At 38.5% G+C, this 21626-nt stretch overlaps 1 protein-coding gene across 1 annotated transcript; it reads right to left on the minus strand.

Moving 5' to 3' along the window:
• Window positions 1-8274: 8274 nt before the first annotated feature.
• Window positions 8275-20878, minus strand: LOC140146689 (cytochrome P450 2J4-like). Its single transcript, XM_072168562.1, has 4 exons — window positions 20813-20878; window positions 11855-12237; window positions 10583-11542; window positions 8275-8937 (listed from the first exon to the last, which is right to left on the minus strand). The coding sequence occupies exons 2-4, from the start codon at window positions 12204-12206 to the stop codon at window positions 8756-8758; spliced, it is 1494 nt and encodes a 497-aa protein (XP_072024663.1). The 5' UTR covers window positions 12207-12237; window positions 20813-20878; the 3' UTR covers window positions 8275-8755.
• Between the last annotated feature and the right edge of the window lie 748 nt (window positions 20879-21626).

The following is a 21626-nucleotide window of genomic DNA, read 5'->3' on the forward strand; positions in this document are numbered from 1 at the left end:
ATATAATTGTGTAAAAAAATTAATTTTAAAAAATCAGTGAGGGCGTCCTCAACAGCAAATGTTATAATATGGCTTTAACTTATAGAGTATTTTCAAAAATCTACATGTAACCTCTTTTTGGGACACCCGGTATTTCTTGCAATTGTATTATATATTTAACGAGTACGTGTAATCACTTCTTAGAGAGGTCCCTTAAAACATGGACCCCAATTATTCTGTATATTAAAGGTTGATAATCGGATAGCTTTTCGGATTTCCAGCCGCAAATCTCAACCCAAACCAAAGTTGATACCCCGGGCATTTACCCCATCAAAATAGAGATTGGCTTCTGAAAAGAAAAATTCTTTTTTTTTTCTTACGCCTGACGGTTTCCTTTATTAGACGGCATGGACCAAAATGCGGTAAACTAACCCTTTCCCCATTAGTAGTTTGTTACTCGCTAGCTCTGTTCTACAAAACTTTCATGGTATTCATTTTCGTACATGCTTCACACCTAACTCATTTATTTACACATACTACGCAAGAAGCATATTGGTAAGGCTAGCATCTTACGACGGCGATAGCGGCGGTAGATGCAAGTATGAATACAACGTACATCATTCAAGTGTATCCCTTATAATCTTTAGGTCCGAGAAGTGTGAAAGTTAGTGATTGATGTTCTGTATACGTCAGTGGAGAATTATGGTTTGCACCTTCATCCACAGTGCAGTAGGCATATAATGACAAATACTCGGACTAGAATCCAGAATCCACAGTCTTTTGATAGCAATGGTTGAGTAAACATTATCTAAAACACTAGATAAAAAGACAGCTTTGTTCTACAGATCTTTGGTACACGCACAGAATATTCTGTAACTCCCTGACGTTAGTGTCACAAATGGGTGTTTGTATCAGCCACAAAATTTTTCCCCGGATTTCTTCATTTTGGCATGTTGGGAGCACATCATGAGCATATGTCAGCCAGTTCCAAGCGGGTCAATGTGGAACCTGACGAAAACCTGTTGATTTGATGTGGATTGACCATGATAGTAAATGATTTTGATGTTTTATGATTGTAAAAAGTAACGCAATTTGGCTATTTGCCACGATGTTATTTTGAATAAATATGAAATGAAAATGAAATGAAATATGAATTCGAAAAATCCCACTTATTCGTTATTCATTATACCCCTCTTGCAAACTGGAATGTGTATGTGGAAAATTTTAATTTTAATAATCAATGCTAATGAAACAAACATGTATGAATATTAATCAAAATCAAGATGTATCCCTGGATGTATCAAACAAATCCTGATTCCATGGATGAGGCACATGTAGACCTTGTCCAGTTTTATAACAAAACCTGTAGCCAAGTACTTGAGACCCATGCACCTGCCAAAGAAAAACCATGTACCGTTCGCATCAAACCTGAATGGTTTAATCAAACTGTTCAGGATGCTCGACGCTTACGTAGGCGGAGTGAACGGCGCTGGCGTAAAACAAGGACTGAAGTTGACCGTCAAGCCTATATTGATTCCCAGAGGGAATTTGCAACAACCATTAGCAAAGAGAAAGTCATGTGACCTAGACCCCCTCCCGACCTGGTTGTTAAAGAAACATATCCAAATTTTCTCCCCATTCTTACTAAGATTGTCAATAACTCCCTCCTTTCTGGCTGCTTTCCTGCTGAACTACGTAGGGCTACCATCACGCCTGTGCTAAAAAAAGGTGTCCCTTGACAAACAGCAGCTGTCGAACTACCGGCCTGTCTCCAATCTGGCCTTTGTTGGCAAACTGATTGAGAAGGTTGTCAGTGTTCAGCTCACCGAGTATGTCGAGTGCAATAAACTGGCTGAGCCTTTGCAGTCAGCGTATCGGGCTGCTCACAGCACCAAGACAGCACTCTTGGCTGTTCATAATACCATTCTCAGAGCTATTGATGACAACAGGGCTGTCTTTGTGGTGTTACTGGACTTGACTGCCGCATTTGATACGGTGGATCACCGTATTCTGTTGCAGCGGTTGAGCCAAGAATTTGGCATCATTGGTGATGTCCATAGAGTGTTCCAGTCCTACCTTGAAAATCGCAGTAGTCAGGTCTTTGTGAAGGGATGCTATTCTGATAAGGTTCATCTGCCTTATGGTGTCCCCCAGGGATCGGTCATTGGCCCGATATTGTTCACCTATTACACTCATGCCATCGGGAACATTATTCGTAATCATGGCCTTCAATATCACCTCTATGCTGATGATGTTCAGCTGATTATCACCTTTAATCCTGCCATCCCGGGTGATGCAGCTTGTGCCTTGTTCAAACTTTCCAACTGCATCCATGAGCTACAAGCATGGCTCACCAGTAACAAGCTCAAGCTCAATATGGCGAAGACTGAGTTTTTAGCTGCCTTTTCTGATTATCAATACATTAATCTCAAACATCTCACCCTTTATTTGGATGGATTGGAGATCTCTGTATCTTCATCCATAAAGAATTTAGGGGTCATTTTTGACCATGACATGAAGATGTCCAGTTATGTTGCTCATTTGTCCAAAACTTTGAACTGGCAGATTGGCAATATTTGGAGGATTAGGCGTTTCCTTAGTTTTGATGCGTGTACCAATGCGGTTAGGACTCTTGTCCTGTCCAAGATTGATTACTGCTCCTCCTTGCTTAATGGCATCTCCCAGAAAAACATCACCCGCCTACAGCTTCTCCAGAACAAGTGTGCCAGACTCATTTTCAGAGAACCAAAATATACGCATACTTCTCCTTTGCTTCATAGTCTGCACTGGCTTCCAGTTGCTAAACGTGTCCAGTTCCGCACTCTCGTCCATGTTTATAAGGTTCTTGCTTCATCTACACCTGAATACCTGTCCTCCATCCTTCACACCCGTCATTCTGGGTACTCTTTGCGCTCTACTGCTGCCACTTGTCTTTCCATTTAAAGTTCCCACAAGTTGGCTGGTGACAGAGCATTTTCCATCATTCCCCTGTTCTATGGAATGGCTTGCCTTCCCACATTCGTGACTCTCCCAATGTCCAAACTTTCAAAAAGAACCTAAAAACTCACCTTTTCACCTAATGTTTCCTCCCTTTTGCATTTTTCCATTTCCATAGCGCTTTGTTTCTTCATTTAAAAAGCTCTCTCTAAATCTGTGTATTATTATTATTATTATCCTCTTACCCACGCAGTACACTTGATTTAGACCTGCATTATGATTTAGGCCTGCGATAAAAAAATACTTGAAGAGAATAATGACATTTGAGTTACGTTAAGGGAGGTGTAATGAGCGTGAACCCGGTTTGGATTCCAGAGGGGGTATGCCTGTAAAGAGTCACAGCCATCCGAAAAGGACCAGATCAGATCGCGCGCCAAATAAGTTTGCATTTCAGAAATAGCTTTTTTTTTTTCAGCCTTGAAAAAAAACAGGCAGAGCTGTGAATCAAACCCGGGACCCCCTGTTTGCAAAACTTAGTGCATACCACTGAGCCAAGTAACTATTAGCTGCGAGAAGTTTGATAGTAAATCCTTGATATTGCTGAATAGAATAAATCAATACTTATAGCCCTATTTATCTAATGTACAATGCAATTCAAAATTAAAAGGGCCTATATGTGTGAAATGGCTATTAATCGATCAATCAAGTTTTCAAGTTATCAACAATAATCAATAATAAACCGATGAATCATGGAATATTATTAATTAATTACTAATCTACCAAAGTAGTCAGTAAATAACCAAATAAAAAAATACGCATAGGCCTAAAAGAGAAGTAAATACATAATGTAGAACGCAGGTAGTATTTTAGGTACAAAATTATATTATTCTATTATTTATAATTACTATATGTTAATATAATATACGTTTAATAATAATTAATATAATATGTACTATACACGGGATTAAGACCTGCGCTTTTAATATCCGCGCATAATCAATAATGGGTCTTTCACTATGTTCACTCAATAGTTAAACTATACTATATCCCTCTAGGATTATCTTCTGACCAGGTACTAAAGTCGATACTTTAACAGTACCCAAACAAGTGTACATATCAAGGTCATAGCAGGGCATTATACAAAGAATGGTCAATGGTCAACGTTTCCAAAAAAGTAGAGTATAGAAGTAGACACAAGCTTTCGTGTGGGAAACATAAATACATACTCGCCAGTCGTGGCATTTTTATGAGATTTGATACGGCGCCGAAGACTAGAGCTCTTCCATAAGTTAGTCCGAAACCCGGTTTCCAGACGGACATCTATCGTGAGGCAATCTGCATTCTGTTGCCTGCAAAAGCCGACGATCAGGTAAAATTATAAAAGAAGCGTGAACAGATATTTTTCTTAATTTCAAGATAAGCTTAAATTGCATTGAAAACGCCAAATTGCAGTCACAAAATATATAATATTCGTAAATCACTAACGCGAATGGTAACGTAGGTATGTGGGAAAGAAGTGCAATAGCAAAACAAAGTATGTGCCCAAAGAGTTGTCTTTGGCATGTCACTTTTTTGAAATATCACTAAAAATATCAAAACAGACACGAACCTTCCAAAATAAATACATATTCGCACTCGGCGGCCCAGTCACTACCTGTTGCTGTGATTTGGGGTAACTCGTTGCTTCCCCTCTCCAGACACTTGTACTTCAAGTTCGCCCATACCCCACGCCTTAAACAAGAAACGTTTCGTGCTTGGCTGATCCTCGCTGGATGAAGGTCATATTGATTTATGGTCTACAGAAATTCCTCTTCTCCAGACCAATGGTACGTTCATATGATCGGTTGGACGTCCAAAGGTCCCGTAAACGTATTATACCAATAAAGTTCAATTTGGAGCCAATGAGACGGAACAGTAGTATGTGGTCTAAACAACACAACTTAAGGGTTGATCTAGTTAAGATGGGGATCTCCGAAAAGTGTTTCGATAAATTTATTTATTAATTTCTCAAAAAGTAAAAATCGCAGTTTAACAAATAACGGCTACAATGAAAGCCATTAATGGGGTGATAATTAGTGTATCTTTATAGTATAATAGGTCTGACACCAAAATAAAACATTTGTTGTTGTGTCTCAATTTCATAGTCGTTTAGGCTCACGCTTTTTTTACAGATCGCCTGAAATCTAAAAATCTAAAAAAGGTGATATGTTTCTGAACACCGTGTCCGCTTGGAATTTAGACATATTGTGGATCTTATTGTCCGCGATTTTAATGTATAAGCTCTTTTATCTGTCATTTTGCAACGTCGAAATCACCTTCGATGTTAATCGTCCTCTTCATCTTGATGAAACAGTTGCTTAAATTTGGCTTGGTATTTAGGTATCATTCTCTTCAGGGCTTTATCTACGTCGTCCATGCCTTTATCTACTTTTTCTTTGAGAACTTCCACAACATCTAGATGAGTATCGTCATTTTTTTCCAAATGTAGATATTTCGACAAAAAAGACTTCGCAGTGTTTGAAGAAGATCCGCTTGACTACCCAGAGGGTCTTCCTATCGCTTTATATTTGACCCGATCTTCACTCATTATGCTCATACCCTAGATGATGTATTTTTCGTACTTTGCGCTCCATGTATCTTTGGTGGCTTCTTCATGTTTTTTTTGGCATCGTCCACCCAGCATGCCCAGTCCCGGTATGCGGCATTCATCCAATTCGCAAAATGACTAGTCATCATCCAATAATTCGGCATGTTCGGTTTCCTTATCCGATTTTGAAACCTCTTTTTCGGAATCTCCGCTGGAATCTTCGCCTTCTTCCTCCGTAGATTCGGTTTTGGGATCTTCCGAATTTTAATTCAACTGTGCGCTTTATGAATGGGGGTTCGTAATCATCTACGTCGGAATAGCCGGGTTGATTAGCTTTCATTTCAGGATTGTCGCCAACTTCGTGCGCATTGTCTATATGCCTCCTCAAGTTGTAACGCCGACTAAACATTTTTTCGCATGAGGAGCAAGCGTAGCGTTTACCAGCAGCTGATAAAGCATTCATGTTTTAAAACTCTTTGAAAGGGCTGAACCAACTGATTATAAACGTGAGAAAACCAGATATTAAATATTTGACGCTCGTTCAGCTCATTTCTCATCCCAGGGGCGTAGCCAGGGGGAGCCGGGCAAACTCCCCCCCCCCCCCACACACACACACACCAGAAAATTTTCAGTGATAAATTGGGGACGGCAAAGAGTAAAGTGTCCTTAAAATGACTAAAAATGCGACAAAAAATGACGAAAATTTGGCTTTGTCCCTCACACTAAATTTCTGGCTGCGCTACTGGTTCATTCTGCTCACCCCACTCATTTTACTACTCATCCTGCTCATTTGCCCATTCCTTGCTCTTTTGGCTGCTCATTTGCTCATTAGTTACTCTTGGCTGCTCATCTGCTCCGCATTGGCTTAAGAAGATTTTTAACATGGGGGTTGGGGGTGCCGAGGGGGGTTGTCCCCCTCTTGAGTCTGAAAATTTTGCAATATGTCACAAACACCCATTTCCCCCTATTTTATCACAATTTTTTAACTTCACCTAAGATTATTGGGGGAGGGGTTGAAAGGTATTGCCCCGTACCAAAATTATTGAAGGGGCTGAATATATAATAACATGACGGTCATTTTTAATACGTGCAGATTTTCTATTGAACAAATTCTTTATTTCAAAAATAATATGCATATTGCAGGTTAGAAACGTGTATCGTAGATGGAATAAGTAAAACCATATTTCTGTTGTGGCGATATATTTCATATCCCGCGTCCTTCTATTTTCATTTATTATTAAATTATAGTGTCATTCACCCCGAGTGAGAAATCACTCTTCCGTATCATTTTGGTTAGACCAACGGAAACGTCATAATGATATTTTGCTAACAGAGTTCTTGTGGAGCACGATTTTATCTCTTTCTTCCATGCTCACCAAGTCGTGTTATCTATCCTGGTACCAACGTCGCTGCCTAAAATATTTAGCGAGTCCTTTTCCCCCAAAGCTCTTTATTAGATTTCATATCCTAACCCTAACCGCCTAAGGTCTTTTTGGCGACGGGAAGGGAAAGAAGGAAGGAATAAAGAGAGAAAAGAAGGAAAGAAGTTGTTTGCTCTGGGTGGGATTCGAACCCGAGACCCTCGCATGCCTGGCACTGGGTCGGCGACACTTTGCCACGGGTCTTGGGCTTCGCTGGCCAGCGAAACCGTGTCTATATATCACTTAGGGCGATTGCGTCATAACACCACGTGGGATGCATGCACGAACAGCGCATATATCAAGTAGTATTTTGTAGTATACCGTCCTGTTAGGGTTAATGAAAAAAATATCGGCAAATACTGATTAAGAATTTGACATCGTCCTTCGGATGGCGTCTGACAAATCTTGGTGTAAATGTCAAATTTTATCTTTTAATATTAAATCGCTTTCATGTTTATCTGTTCGCCCTTTTTACTAAAATACGTTTATGTTTGTTCCAAAATGCAAACACTGAAATGTGTACGTGTAAGAGGCGCGAAAGTGACCATAGATAGGCCTATCCTGAACAAAATTGGCGAGTTTCATTCCATTCTTTGACAAAGACTGGAGTATCACCGTTAAGTCGATCACCTTTTGAAACCCTGGATCCGCTACCTCTCATGAAGGTCCCCATATCATGGTTACTTTACTGACATTCGATTTTTCATGAATTTTTTTCCTTAAATCCGCCTTTGCACTTTTGTTCCAATTTCTCCGGTACTTATGTACCCGCTTATGTACAGTATGTATATTTATTAGTAGTAGTTGTAGCAGTGGCGTAACTCCTATGCGCTCTGGGGAGCTGCGCCCCCGGGCACCCCGGGCTAAGGGGGCACCCAGGCCTGCATACCCTTTCCATACTTTGCAATGGGAAAGAAGTGGAAACCTGTACCCACCATGATTAGAATTACTCTCAAATGACAATTTATGATGCAGTGCCCCCTTCAATACAATATTTTCGCGCGCTTCGCGTGCATTGCATCATAAATTGTCATTTGAGAGACCGAAGTTCAACTTGATTAGTGGTATTTATGCACATTTTCGCGCGAACGCGCACAATTGTTTTAGGATCAGGGAGTGTTCTGTATTATTTCCCCCAGACGCCACAACCCCTAGCTACGTCACTGCAGCTAGAGACGAATCTTCAAAAGTACAGACATTGGATAAGATGAAAGATTGGTTTAGTAACATGAAGTTCATGAAATAAATTTGATCTGAAACACTATTTGCTAGTTATTCGGTAGGTCTATAGTTTTCAATACGTACCTAACTTGATTTGTCTGCACCATGCACACAATTTGGTCAGGGCACCTGATCTACTTCCCCCGGCACCCAGGCCCAAAGTTACGCCACTGAGTAGTAGAAGCAGCAGTAGTAGCAGTAGCAGTAGTAGTACTAGTAGTAGTATAGTAGTAGTAGCGTTATTATTATTATTATCATCATTATCATTATCATTATCATTATCATTATCATTATCATTATCATTATCATTATCATTATCATCATTATTAATAATAATTTTTCGTCCACTAATATGACCAAATCTATGATTTACCAAGACAACAAAATTTATCTAAAATACATAACATACGCTTCCCTTTAGAAGCAACAATACCGGATAAAGGGTCGTATAAACCCAATGCCAATTACTCAGTTGAAATCAATAATGTACATATAATACATTATTAAAGTTGCACCAAATTATTTCTGCGAATGTAAGATGTTCTTGTTACAAGCATATTTGAACTTTTGTAGTAGAATATAACGCATCATAATCATCTTATTGTTCTCTCTATTGTCTTGGCATGACAACAGCTTCGAATGGTTTTGGTTGGTAGGTAAGACCCGAGATACCTTCAAATGAAACATTGGAAGAATCATTTGGTGCTATGAATGTGAACTGATGTATCATGTGAGTAAAGAACAAGAAGATTTCCATCTTAGCCAGATTCTCTCCGAGGCAGATTCTTCGCCCTGGTGAAGAAAGCAGAAAAGAAAATTTAACATTTCCAAGTTATTAAAAAATGGAAGTACGATGGGACATGTACGATTTACATGGAAACGTTAAGTTACTTATAAAACGGAAATACGACGGTGGACGGGACATGTACACGATGTGCGACATACAAGCCCAAATATCTGGAATTTTTCCATTTAAATGGCCATTAAACATGTTAAATCCAGTAGTATTTTATGAGGGCCGATTAGTGGCTAGACATGGGATCGACTACACCATATCCAACCACACCACTCTTCGCCATACATACATTCTCCCAGCCAAATTTCCCTAACATAATATGAGAAGGAAATTTATTTCGGCAGAGGCGCCGGCGGGGCTCGAACCCACGCTGCACTAAGCCGCTATCATGTAGTCCTATACAGTATCGACATATCACCAGCGCTTTAGACCGCTCGGCCACAAGGACTTGGTGGTGTCATCGTGAAAATTTAAACATAATCGCAACTTCCTTACTTCAACATACCACGTGACAAGTTAAGACAGGAAACGTACCATATTTTGGAATTTGCTCTGCCTCATAAACGACATCAAATGTGCCATTATATATGATGTGCAGTTAATATTCATATTTTCTTTTATACAGAGGATGCTTCAGTTTTGACAGGAAAATATTTTCTTGAAAACCCTCTCACTCGGTTATTTCAAGAAGGTAACCACGCTTCCCTAGAATGTGCAATAAATCAGCATTAAAAATTTTATAATTTTAACAGCATTCTAGAAACTCTTGGCGTTTGGCGAATAGAGGAGTAATATCCAACAATGTAAATTGATTAAGGTGACCTTCGGGTGCTGATGGTGTTTATATAAGTCCCACTGCATGATGGGATCGTCAGATTTAGATTACTTGTAGTGCATGGTAGGTAAAATTCGTCGTCTGTATTCCATAGTGGCGTATAGTGGGGCGCCGCGAATAAACAACTTTTCGAGAAAATCGGGTTTGAAGAAATGCCAATTTAAAATCGAGTTGTGTAAATCAGACATTCATTATATTTTGTAAATGATGTGAAATTTCTGTAGTAAACTAAATAGATTTAATTGTTATATTTTTTTTAAAGAAATAAATACATACTATTGCTGGCAAACTGAAAACAAAAAGCACAAAGCTATACGTCACTATGGAAAACAAGCAAAACGCAATACCCTAACCAAGCGTTAACCTTACTCCACCTCGGTCCTTATGGCGTTACTTTTCGTCGTTTGTATTCCATAGTGGCGTATAGGTCTGATACGTCACTAAGACGTGTACGCCACTATGACATACAATGTTTTTCATTTTTGTCTATATTTCATAATTATAAAATGTGTATAAAAAGTGGCGTATGGTCGATACGCCACTATGGAAAACAAAACATTTCACTTTGTAACTATACGCCACATTTAATTAATTAATTACTAATTAATTAGCTAGTTTTGACTGATGAGACTTAGAAAATGAAAGAAAACATCATTAAAAACATATGTGCCAATTTTTAAAAAAATGACCAAAAATCACTATACGCCACTATGGAATACAGCCGACGAATTGTGTTACAACTTTCCCAGCAAGTTTGCCTGGTCAACTGGACAGGTCTTTAAGTTACTTAAAAATAGACGGCTTACCTGTAGAAAACGGTATCAATTCAGGCCGGTGGACAACATTGCCAGATGGATCAAGAAAACGTGCTGGTTTGAATTGAAATGGATCTTTCCACAGATTGGGGTCATGATGCACGCTCCACAAATTAGAGAACAGGAAAGTGTCGTTTGGAATAGTGTACCCGTTGAGCATGGTAGCTTCTGCCGCAGTGTGAACCACGCCAGATGGAACAGCTGTTACGATGCGTTGAATCTCCAACAATACAGCTCCGGTGAAAGGAAGATTTGGAATATCAGAAAGCTTGGGGAGACGATCGCGGCCAACTTCGCTGTCGATTTCTTGTTGAACCTGGCGTTGGATATCAGGATATGCCATCATGTATAATATAACCCATCGGAGTGTCGTTGCAGTAGTTTCGGACCCGGCGCCGAAAAGTTGCATGATGGTGGAGCTCAGCGTTCGCTCATTGAGATGCAGTGATGACTGAAGACCCTCATTATTTTTGTCAATTTCAGTCAAGCAGACGTCGATGAAATCTCGAGGATGTTCAGGATCATGATCTATGCGATGCTCATCGATAATCTTGTTGATGAATCGAATTTGACGTTCCCTGTTTTCTGTATACAATCTGAATAGTTCTGGGCGAACGTACTTCATGAAAGGGATAAACAGTAAGAGTCCGCCACTCCCTATAATCTCTACTTGCTGATTCAAATTGGCGAGAAGTTCTTTAAAATCTTCATCCGTGTATTCATAGCGTTGACCAAAAATCACCGCACATATCACATTCGATACAGCATTCACGATTAAATATTGAAGATCAAATGGTTCATCTTGACGTCCTTTTAATTCATCCAGGAGAGCTTTGGTCTCCTCCGATATCTGCTCTTCGAAGCTTCTCTTTCCAACGCCAAAACCACGTAAGGTACTCAATGCAAAGCGCCGCTGTTGTTTCCATGATTCACCGGAAGCTGAAGCAACTCCTGTTTAAATGAACATTCAAAGTTAAGCATGTTAAGTGCGTTCTTGAAATGGCCTGAATACTTTATCTAGGTGTATACGAGGCCCCCGGGACTCACCGTCACGTGATATAAATTAGGAATGATGTATTAATTGGCTATTCCAGTTGAAATTCATACACCCCTATCTAGCACACGGGGAATTCGAATTTAAATGGGGCTAGCTGAATGGGTGCATACCGTGCATGGCTCCATTAAATCTACACCTCCTTTGTGGGAGATTAAGATCATGTCTCTGAGTGTATGGATTTCAACTGGCACATCCCATTAACTTACCAGGTTCGATATCTTCAAGTATATTACTTGGTCTATTATTCAGCAGTGGATTCTGAAACGCTTCTTTGATGGTTTCGTAGGAATTCAACACAACGACATGATAACCAAATGCATTCAGGCTGAAAATATTTCCGTATTTGCGTGCAGTAGCCTCGAACAATCGGTGTGGTTCCATTGGAGACATGTACTTAGCAAGTACAAGGTACGGCAGTGACCCGAGAATCGGGATACTCCATGGTCCCGGTGGCATGTTGCGTGGTCGTCTCAAGATCCATGATATAATGAGGAATGTTGCAGAACATAACAGAACTGAACGCAGATTAAAGTACTCAGAGATGTATTCCCAAACCATAGTTAGTACGTGATCGTTGTGTATAACCGACCTAAGAGAAAAAGTATCAAGTTCAGATCCAAATGCGATAATTATTATAAAACGGATATAATATATATAGGCCAAGGCCGGAGTCAATGGCTGCCATATGTATGTATTCCAATGGTATTATGATGTAATGAAATTACTAAATAGTTCTATTAAAACAGATTATCTACTACAGGTTGATACTCCCTCCCCGGGTCCCCACCCCGGGGGCACTCAACAAATTTTGGTAGGGGTGTGCGCGGAGGCCTCGAACTTTGGGAACTGAGAACTGATTTTCGGGCAAAATAGGGGCTTGAAGAACTGAAATTTGGGCCAAATTATAGGCTGTTGAGCTAAAAAATTCCAATTTTTTTCCAAATTTGAGCTTAAAGAGCTACAATTGTCAGAGTTTGAGGCTCAAAGAACTGGATTAGATTCAAATGTGGGGCTTTAAGGAACTGCCGGAGAGCCTGAAAAAAGGGACCCTTGACCGCCGCACATACCCGTACCACCTTAACATGTGAGTGCCCCCCCGGGGTCCCCACCCAATACCCCCTCCCCCTACATCTTTTACTCCATCGAAATAGAGAGCTTTGACTTCTGAATTAAAAAAAAAGAAGTTCGTTATTTTTCTCAGATATCCAGTACAATTTTACGTCTGAGAAATTCGTCCTTAGAAATTCCTCTACTAGACGGTATGAACCAAAATGGATAGCCCTATCCCCCATTTATAATTTACCACCCGTTCTGTTTTGCAAAAGTCCATAGTAAAGCGCTTTGATCATGTTGATTAAACTAAAAAAGGGGGATGGATAAAAGGCGAGGTAGGGGCCTACGGGATGGGTGAGTTACTAAGAGTTGTAGTCAAAGGTGAAAGGCGAGTTGTAGATAAGGACAAAAGGCGAGTTGTGGATAAGGGCGAAAGGTGAGCTGTGGTCAAGGGTGAAAGGTGAGTTGTGATCAAGGGCGAAAGGCAAGTTGGTGGCCGATAATTATGTAATTCTACCTTATACCTTATCAATCCCCCTCGTATTAATTTAAATTTGTAGGAGTGAGGTCAGTGTTTAAAGGGTATAAATTTAAATATATGTTAAAGTTAGTACTTTTTGTGCATTTTTAACCTCGAAAGAAAGACGAAGGAAAAGGTTGCCTAAAATATAATTGTTCGGTGAAACAGGTCCCTTTTTAATTTTTACAAGGCTCTCAGCATTTAGGGTGGGGTCTACTCGAGGATGACAAGACGTGGTATGTTATTATGTTCTTGGACAACATTTCTGAGAGATAGTGACTTGGGCTCTTGATGACTTTGCTTTAAAAACATCAGTTACATGTAGTGGAGTATGGAGTATGAAGCTCACATTTTCAGTTACTTTCTCATATCAATACGAGGGTTGGTCAATAATATCCCGCAACCATTATTTATCTACACTCATGTTACACCACATTTCGCCATACTGCATTTTAGAAACGCTTGCTGTTAGAATAAGAAAAATTTTAATTGTAATTATTGCACAGGTCACGGCGACCCTGTGACCTTTCCGGAAAAAGCCGAGTGGCAGGTTTTTCAAATAAATATTTTCTGTGTAAAAACTGTACCATCAGATAGGTAATGGAATATATGAATATTAACTGTACATCTATCACAACAATTTTTGATAACAACTTGCGTCACAATTGATCTAGTATAGAAGGTAGAGAATTTATTTCAATCTTATATACGCAATTTTTTTTTTTGGAATTAAGTGAAAATTAATTCTGTAAAAACTGTAATTTTTTTATGTAATTTTCACATTAGACCCGACAAAAGATTACCGTTTTGTTGTTATGATAATCTAATCTTTTGATTTCGTAAATAAAAGTAGGGGTCTAATGTGGATTTAGGATGCAAACTGGAACAATCCAATGCCTTGTCAAAAGCATTTGCTTCAAAATGGAGTTCGGATTCACTTCGTAATACAACTTCCGCCACTGCGGGAAACCACATGCACAGCAGAGCACGTGGCCGATATCAAAATCGATTTTATGTATCGTGTATGTAGGCCTATTCATAGGACCCTCGTATTAATTGTCTCTATGCGCTTGAGAATTCAACAATATAAATAATGGTAGCTTTATTCAACGTACTGAATGGTCTATTGTTCTATTGTGTCCGATTTGAGCGCTGACATATTTGAAAATGTTGCCAATCAATATTCATGAGAGTGTACATTCAACGTCCAATTTTCGAAATTGGGTGACTTGTGCTTGGCAGGTGTAAAATACATCTGACTGGGCGTTTTAAATACGTAACGCATAAAGGCATTGGCATCATCGAATGGCTGCCTATAGTGCTGTTAGTGTTAGGCCTATGTGTGTGGGGTGTGTGTGGGGGGGGGGTGTGGGGGGGGGGGGCTGTGTTTAGTTTCTATAATAATTATTATAAGGCCTACATTTATTTGTCATTCATTTCTTTTCCTTTCTCTGTACTTGCTAAGTATCACTCCCTCTTCTTATCTCCCTTCCCTTCTCCATCCCCTCTTACGTTTTGTCCCCTCTCATTCCTATCGTTTTCCTCACCTTTCTATTTATTTACGTCTATTTATTTATTTCTCTTTATTTCTTCCTCTTTCTCTCTTCCTCCAGTCCCCTCTCATTCTTCATATCCCCTCCTTCAACCTCATCCCCTCCCAAGACCTGCCCCCTTTAGTACGCCACTGATTATGACATTCTCCTACTTAAAATAAAATAAAATAAAATCTCAATTTGTAAAAAACAACTTTTATATAGGCCTATACCGGTATACTTATTATATGTTACATGTATACGTAGCTCCCGGGACGTAGCTATTTGGCAACCATGATGTGTAATCATTCAGCAGGCGCATTCAATTTATTTAAATGAAGCACCTAATGTCAGTGGGGTGACAACGAACTATGCATTAGCGGCTAATGTGTGCCTTTTGTGCTTACGGCTACTCAATCACACCCTTGGGTTTATGTATAACAATAGGTACTTTTCATTCCATTAAGCGCTTTCACGCGACTTGCATTTGATCACTTATTGACAGTAGCCTGCTAGGTAAAGCGTTAATACACTGTCGGGTCAGCTTACCGATTTAATGGTGGAAGCCTTTTGTCCCAAAACAAGGTTTCAACGCGTTACGTAATCTATTTCCTCTCCATCTTATAATAGCTCCATGGCTTTATTATATTTACCAAAGAGCTTTTAAATAGAAATAGAGTCGCAATAGATTATATAATCTTTTGTTCGTTTGATGCCGATTAGAAGTGGCGACAGGCTATTCATAAAAGTGGTACCATTGTTTCGAATAAAGGGGTTCCGCCATTAAATTGGTCACTGATCCGGCATCATATTAACGCTCTACACAACAGGCGAGTATCAATAAGTGACCACACTACAGTCATGTGTAAGGGCAGTCATGTGTAAAGTGGTACCATTGTACTCAATGTATCCCAAATGTGTGCTTGTGTGGGTCTGAAGACTATAGAGTGTATGCAATAAACCAACCGGAACGATATAACAATTGAGATGGCAGCCATGTTGGAGGACAGTTCTAAAATAGCTTAAGATGACAGAGGGACAGGTCTCTAGATCGATTCCACATCCATTCATACCTATCACCTGTTTTAATGTATTATCATGCGATTTGCCCCGTGGCACCTTATGGAGGACAGAATTTTATTTAAATGAGGATGACTCTGTCATGAGTGACGTCGTATTGCATACCCTCTATAAGGAGGCTTTAGCTGTCGATGCAATCATCTTTACCACCCACCTGACGATAGGTGTTTCATTTAAATAAATTGAATGCTCTTGGTGATCGATTACACATTAGAATGTATGAAGGCTGCCATTTCCAGTCCATATATCTATATCACACTATAATGGTAATCGCTATACGTATACATGTAAGTATAAGTATAGGCCTATAAAGGTTGTTTTTAAGAAATTTCCATTTAATTTTATTTTAAGAAGGAGATTGGTATAGAAATAGTGCCGTACCCAAAGAGGGGAGGGGGTTGGGGAGGAGCAGATTCACCTCTGTGAGAAGTCTTGGGAGGGGGGGGGAGGGAGGAGGAGGGGATATGGAGAATGAGAGAGGGCTGGAGGAAGGGATAATAAAGACAAGTAGATAAATAGAAATATAAGGAAAATGATGGGAATGAGAGAGGGAGGGTGAGAGGGGACAATGAGAGCGAGGGAGTGATAAAATGTAGGCCTAGGAAAGAATAAGTACAGAGAAGGGAAAAGAAAGGAATGATGAATACATTTAATAATAATTATTACGCCTATATAATAACTAAACACATAACAGCACTGGGCAGCCATTCGACGATGTCAATGCCTTTATTCGTTACGTAATTAAAACGCCCAGTCAGATGTATTTCACACCTACCAAACACAACTCACCCAATTTCGCAAACTGGACGTTGAATGTACACTCTCATGAATATTGATTGGCAACATTTTCCAATATGTCAGCGCTCTAATCGGAAACAATAGAACAATAGACCCTGCAGAGCGTTGATATTTACACATTAATGTTTTAAGCAGATAAAATTCCAAAATATGATGTAGTAATGAAGTTGCGATTTATTAATATTATATGTTTAAATTTTCACGATGACACTATCAAGTCCTTCGTGGTCGAGCGGTCTAAGGCGCTGGTCATATGGTATACGTGATAGCGGCGCAGTGCAGCGTCGGTTCGAGCCCCGCCTCTGCCTAATTAAATTTCCTTCTTTTTTTTTTAATTTCATATTATGTTAGGGAAATGCGGCTGGGAGAATGTATGTATGGCGAAGAGTGGTGTGCACTCATGCATGCCTTAGATGACTGTTACTTACGATCAATAAAGTTTGTACCTTTGTCTTTCAAAACACACAACAATTAGTATCAGAGTACCTTAAATTATGTAATCTCATTTGCATAAAGTCATTGCTATATGTAGACTGACAATTGAATACCTGAGTGGAAGAAGGGCCCAACTCCATCACAACTGTTTTTGAGATATTAAGAAAAAACTTAATATTTGGAAAAGTTTTATAGACCGAATGTTTTTATCTTCAGGGGACCTTTAGTACATGAACATAAAATATTACATACATGCGAAATTATATATGATGTTTCCACGGCAACGGTACAGGTCTTAATACGAGCTGGAGTTGGGCCCTTCTTCTACTAATATACTGAAAGTGTCAGTTCCGTGTTATAATAGCTACAGAAATTAGGTAATCACCATTAATTGCACAAGTAGCACTCGTGTAATATGTTAGCAAGAAAGTTTATAGTAGTGAAAAGCAGATTTCATGGATGAACAAAATTCTTCTTTAACCCTATATTTGTGGAAGAAGGGCCCAACTCCACGGAGTTGGGCCTTTCTTCCATGAATACCATGATTAAGTGTACATGGAAGACTATTTAGAGAGTGGATTTTGGCTCATCTTTCACACATAAGGAAGAACAGTCTGCTGGCAATAAAATGCTGGGTCTAACTCATTTTTGTAAAAAATTGGAGTTGGGCCCTTCTTCCACTCAGGTATTCAATTGTCAACATTGGCGGGAAATTGGAATTGTAGCTGAGGAACGTGTAATAAAAAAAAAGCAGAAGTAAGGATCAAAGCAGTTAACAAGCCTTATTTCTGGTATGAGGTAATCTGAGTATATTCAATTGATAATTGTGAAAGAAGAAACGTATCCGTCAACAGATGAGGAAAGGGCTGTCTTTGAACTTCACTAAAAATAGGCCTTAACGACAAAAAAATGGTGTGAAAATCGCGAGAAAAGAGCCCACACGGTAGAAGAAAGAATCCAAATTATCTCCAAAATCAAACAAAAACAAATATGATTATTGGTATGGTATGAGAGATCAAAGTCAGAACAATAGAATTTGTTGCAATAAAAATAAAAATATGCGCATGCGTTGATGGTATGCATGAGGCCATGTGTTTTGAACTGGTACACTGATAGCCTGGAGCCATGACATTGGCCTTGACCATTGACCTTGTACTTCCACTTATTTTGTGATGGTTATTATCTTTTATATGTTTAAACTTTTTATGTACTGTAATACTGATGTGGACGCACCATCGGGTAGATGAGTGCCACTGTTGTAAAAGTGAAGATTCCAAATAAATCTATCTATCTATCTACTTGACATTTTAAGTAGTGAAAAACCAATCAAACAGTCAATAAATCCTTTGTTTCATATTGTTTATTGTTAAGTTCAATGGAGCATATCTCAATAGTGGCACTGGCGACATCCGGGCTCAGTTGTGGAGGATGGTCACATATTTGTTTTGAAAGACAAAAGTACAGACTTGTATTTAGCCTAAGTAACAGTCATCCAAGTCATGCATGAGTGAAGATACACCATAGTTGCGGGTACTTATTGACCAGCCCTCGTATCTACTACCACTCAGAAAAAGAAAAAAATTGAAGTGGTGCTGCAGTCCCAGCCTGCAGTGCACATCTCTGGAGTTGACATGGATTGGCTCATGTTACATGAGTAAGATTTTACCTCATTGGTTTGGCTTAAGGGGTGGGGTATGAACGTTTGGACAGTATTTATTGTGGAATATTAGAGCACATCAGACATATCGAATTGCATTCTGAATACGAAGAATGTCATTCCAATATCAAATAATTTTGATTTTTTTTTTAAATTCGCAATGTAATACACATTTTATGGCAAATGATTAAAAATTGATATTTTTGATATTTAACAGTACTCGAAGTAAACTTTATAAATCTGATGATATGTACTTAAAGTGTATGTAGGTGGGATGATAAGCCGACGATCAATTGAAAATGTTGACCTTTCGTATTGAAGATATGGATTTTTCCCCAAACACCTAAAAAAAATAGGTCTTTTGGGAAAAAAATCCATATCTTCAATATGAAAGGTCAACATTTTCAATTGATCGTCGGCTTTTTCCTCCCAGCTACATACACTTTAAGAATATATCATTAGATTTATAGAATTTACTTCGAGGACTGTTATATATCAAAAATGTGCAAAATATCAAATTTTAATAATTTGTCATCAAATTTGTATTATATCGTGAATTTCAAAAAATTATTTGATATCAGATATAGATGCTTCGTATTCAGAATGCAATTCGATATGTCTGATGTGCTCTCATGTCCCACAAAAAATACTGTCGAAACGCTCAAAACGCTCATTCCAGATCCCTTAAAATAACCAGAAAACTTTCCTGGCTGTTAATTGGTACTAATAATATTTTATAAATATTTGGCACAGAATGACCAATTAAAATTATTATTCGTATTATTCGTATTATTTTACAGACCCATTCAGTGATCCCAGCGCAAGTGTGAAAAAATTAAAATTGTTTATAAATTGGTTAAATGTGAAGAATAAGTCATACAAATTGTCATTTGGTATTTTTGAAATGACAAATTTGGCAAAAACGAAGAAAACAGCAGTACTGACGAAGTTGAATCCCCATTCAAATACATGTAGCTAATTTAGATACTAAATCAGTATCTAAATTACAGATTCGTGTAAATGCCTTATTTTATCTTAAATACCCGGCTTCCAGCTGAACCACTCGCAGGCTATGTTAGCACATCTATGACAATGACAAAGGTACCAAAATCTGAATTTTGATGATTTTTACGATCGTCCGGATGAGCAAATCACTGAATGGGTCTTTAAGGGGTACTACACCCTGTGGTAAATTTGACTATTTTTGCATTTTTCTCAAAAAATAATAACACACTGGTAATAAAAGTTATGTATATTATTGGGGCAAGGAATCCAATTACTACACTGAAATTTCAGTGACTCAAGACAAGCGATTCAGTATATATGATAGGAAACGAGGTACATCCTAGCGGTACCTTATTTCTTATCATAAATAACAAACCACTTGTCTTGGGTCACTGAAATTCCAGTGTAGTAATTAGATTCCTTCCCCTATAATATACATAACTTTTGTTACCACTGTGTTATTAGTTTTGAGAAAATGCAAAAATAGACACAAATTTATCGAGGGGTGTAGTACCCCTTAAAGGCTTTAAATGGGAGGTGAAGATGCACGATGGGGTGTGTCTGTCCGTGCATGTACACTGCAACATGAAAACCTCAAAATTTGGTATCCCGTACCACGGGTCCCGTACTAAGGCTAATTACGATCATATTAATTGTCTGTAACATAGATGTCGTATAAGCTAGCACCTATCACTGTGCTTAAATAATGTGAAAACTTAATAATATAGGCTACAAAAGTCATGTGAATAATAATGATAACATAATTCAGTATCTTTCAAATCAAAGCTTTAATTTATCGGGGCACGGAATATCAATTCCCAATTTCTTATTTCTCGACCCAAGGGCTAAGAGCAAAATTGTACAATTGATTTGTTGGGAGTGGCCTTTCTTTTTTTTCCTCTTTTTCCCCAATCCTGCTTCTTTTTTTCTCTTCATATACGCCAGCATACTATTATAAGCTTTTAAAAGCTTGGATTAAGCATTTTGCTTGAGCCTGGTCCCATCAGGCCTCAAGTATGTGTGCCCCCCGACTGATTGGTTAAACAAATAAACAAATCAAATGCAAAATATTGCTTAGACTTACCGTTCTGTCTCTGGACGCGACGACTGATGCTTGATGTCCTGTGTGAAAGTGCTTTGCAAATGCTCAGTGAGGTACAAGTGAAATTATTTTCAGAGAGATATTAGAACCAAGCATATTCACTTCTCTCAAGGTTGTCGCTATTAATTCATTTTCTAGACATTTTTTTCTATTGAAGATAAAATTATTCAGGTATAATACTTCATAGCCTTCAGAATATTTCTTTATTACCATTGTATTCTAATTTTATTTCAAAATGCGTCATTGAATAACAATTCTCTTATAATAGATAAAGCGGGGTTGGCTCACCACAAGTTCTTTTAAATGTTTAATGATTTTCATTAAACCAGAAAATCCAAGGGTATCTAGATTTCGTCCAATATTTTTGCAATTTAATGTTTGTATTTTTTGTCTTCATTCAAGCAACAAATATTGACAAATATGTACCAAAACATTGACGATAAAATCAGTTAAAAAGCAAATCATTGAGAAAACATAAGCGTTTATTAGTTATATTGGATTAAAATATTATTTGTACGTATTATTGATTTCCTCTCGCCGAGCCTTTTCCAAAATTACATTACATTCATACAAAGTTACGCATTATAAAATTAAAAGGTAACCAAAGATAAAATAAAAGTTAACATTTGACCACTGTGTCGACCTTTAACCTTGAATATGGCCGGAGTGCCGGGAATTATTTTTGTTAACATCTTGAATGTGTTATAGGACCATAAAATGAAGCTACAAAAGTTGGTTTTGTAGAGTTCTGTGGGGGTCATCATTAACTTCCCGTAGATACTACACTAGTGTGTTT

Source organism: Amphiura filiformis, chromosome 2 (genome assembly GCF_039555335.1).
Source record: "Amphiura filiformis chromosome 2, Afil_fr2py, whole genome shotgun sequence".
NCBI lineage: Eukaryota > Metazoa > Echinodermata > Ophiuroidea > Amphilepidida > Amphiuridae > Amphiura > Amphiura filiformis.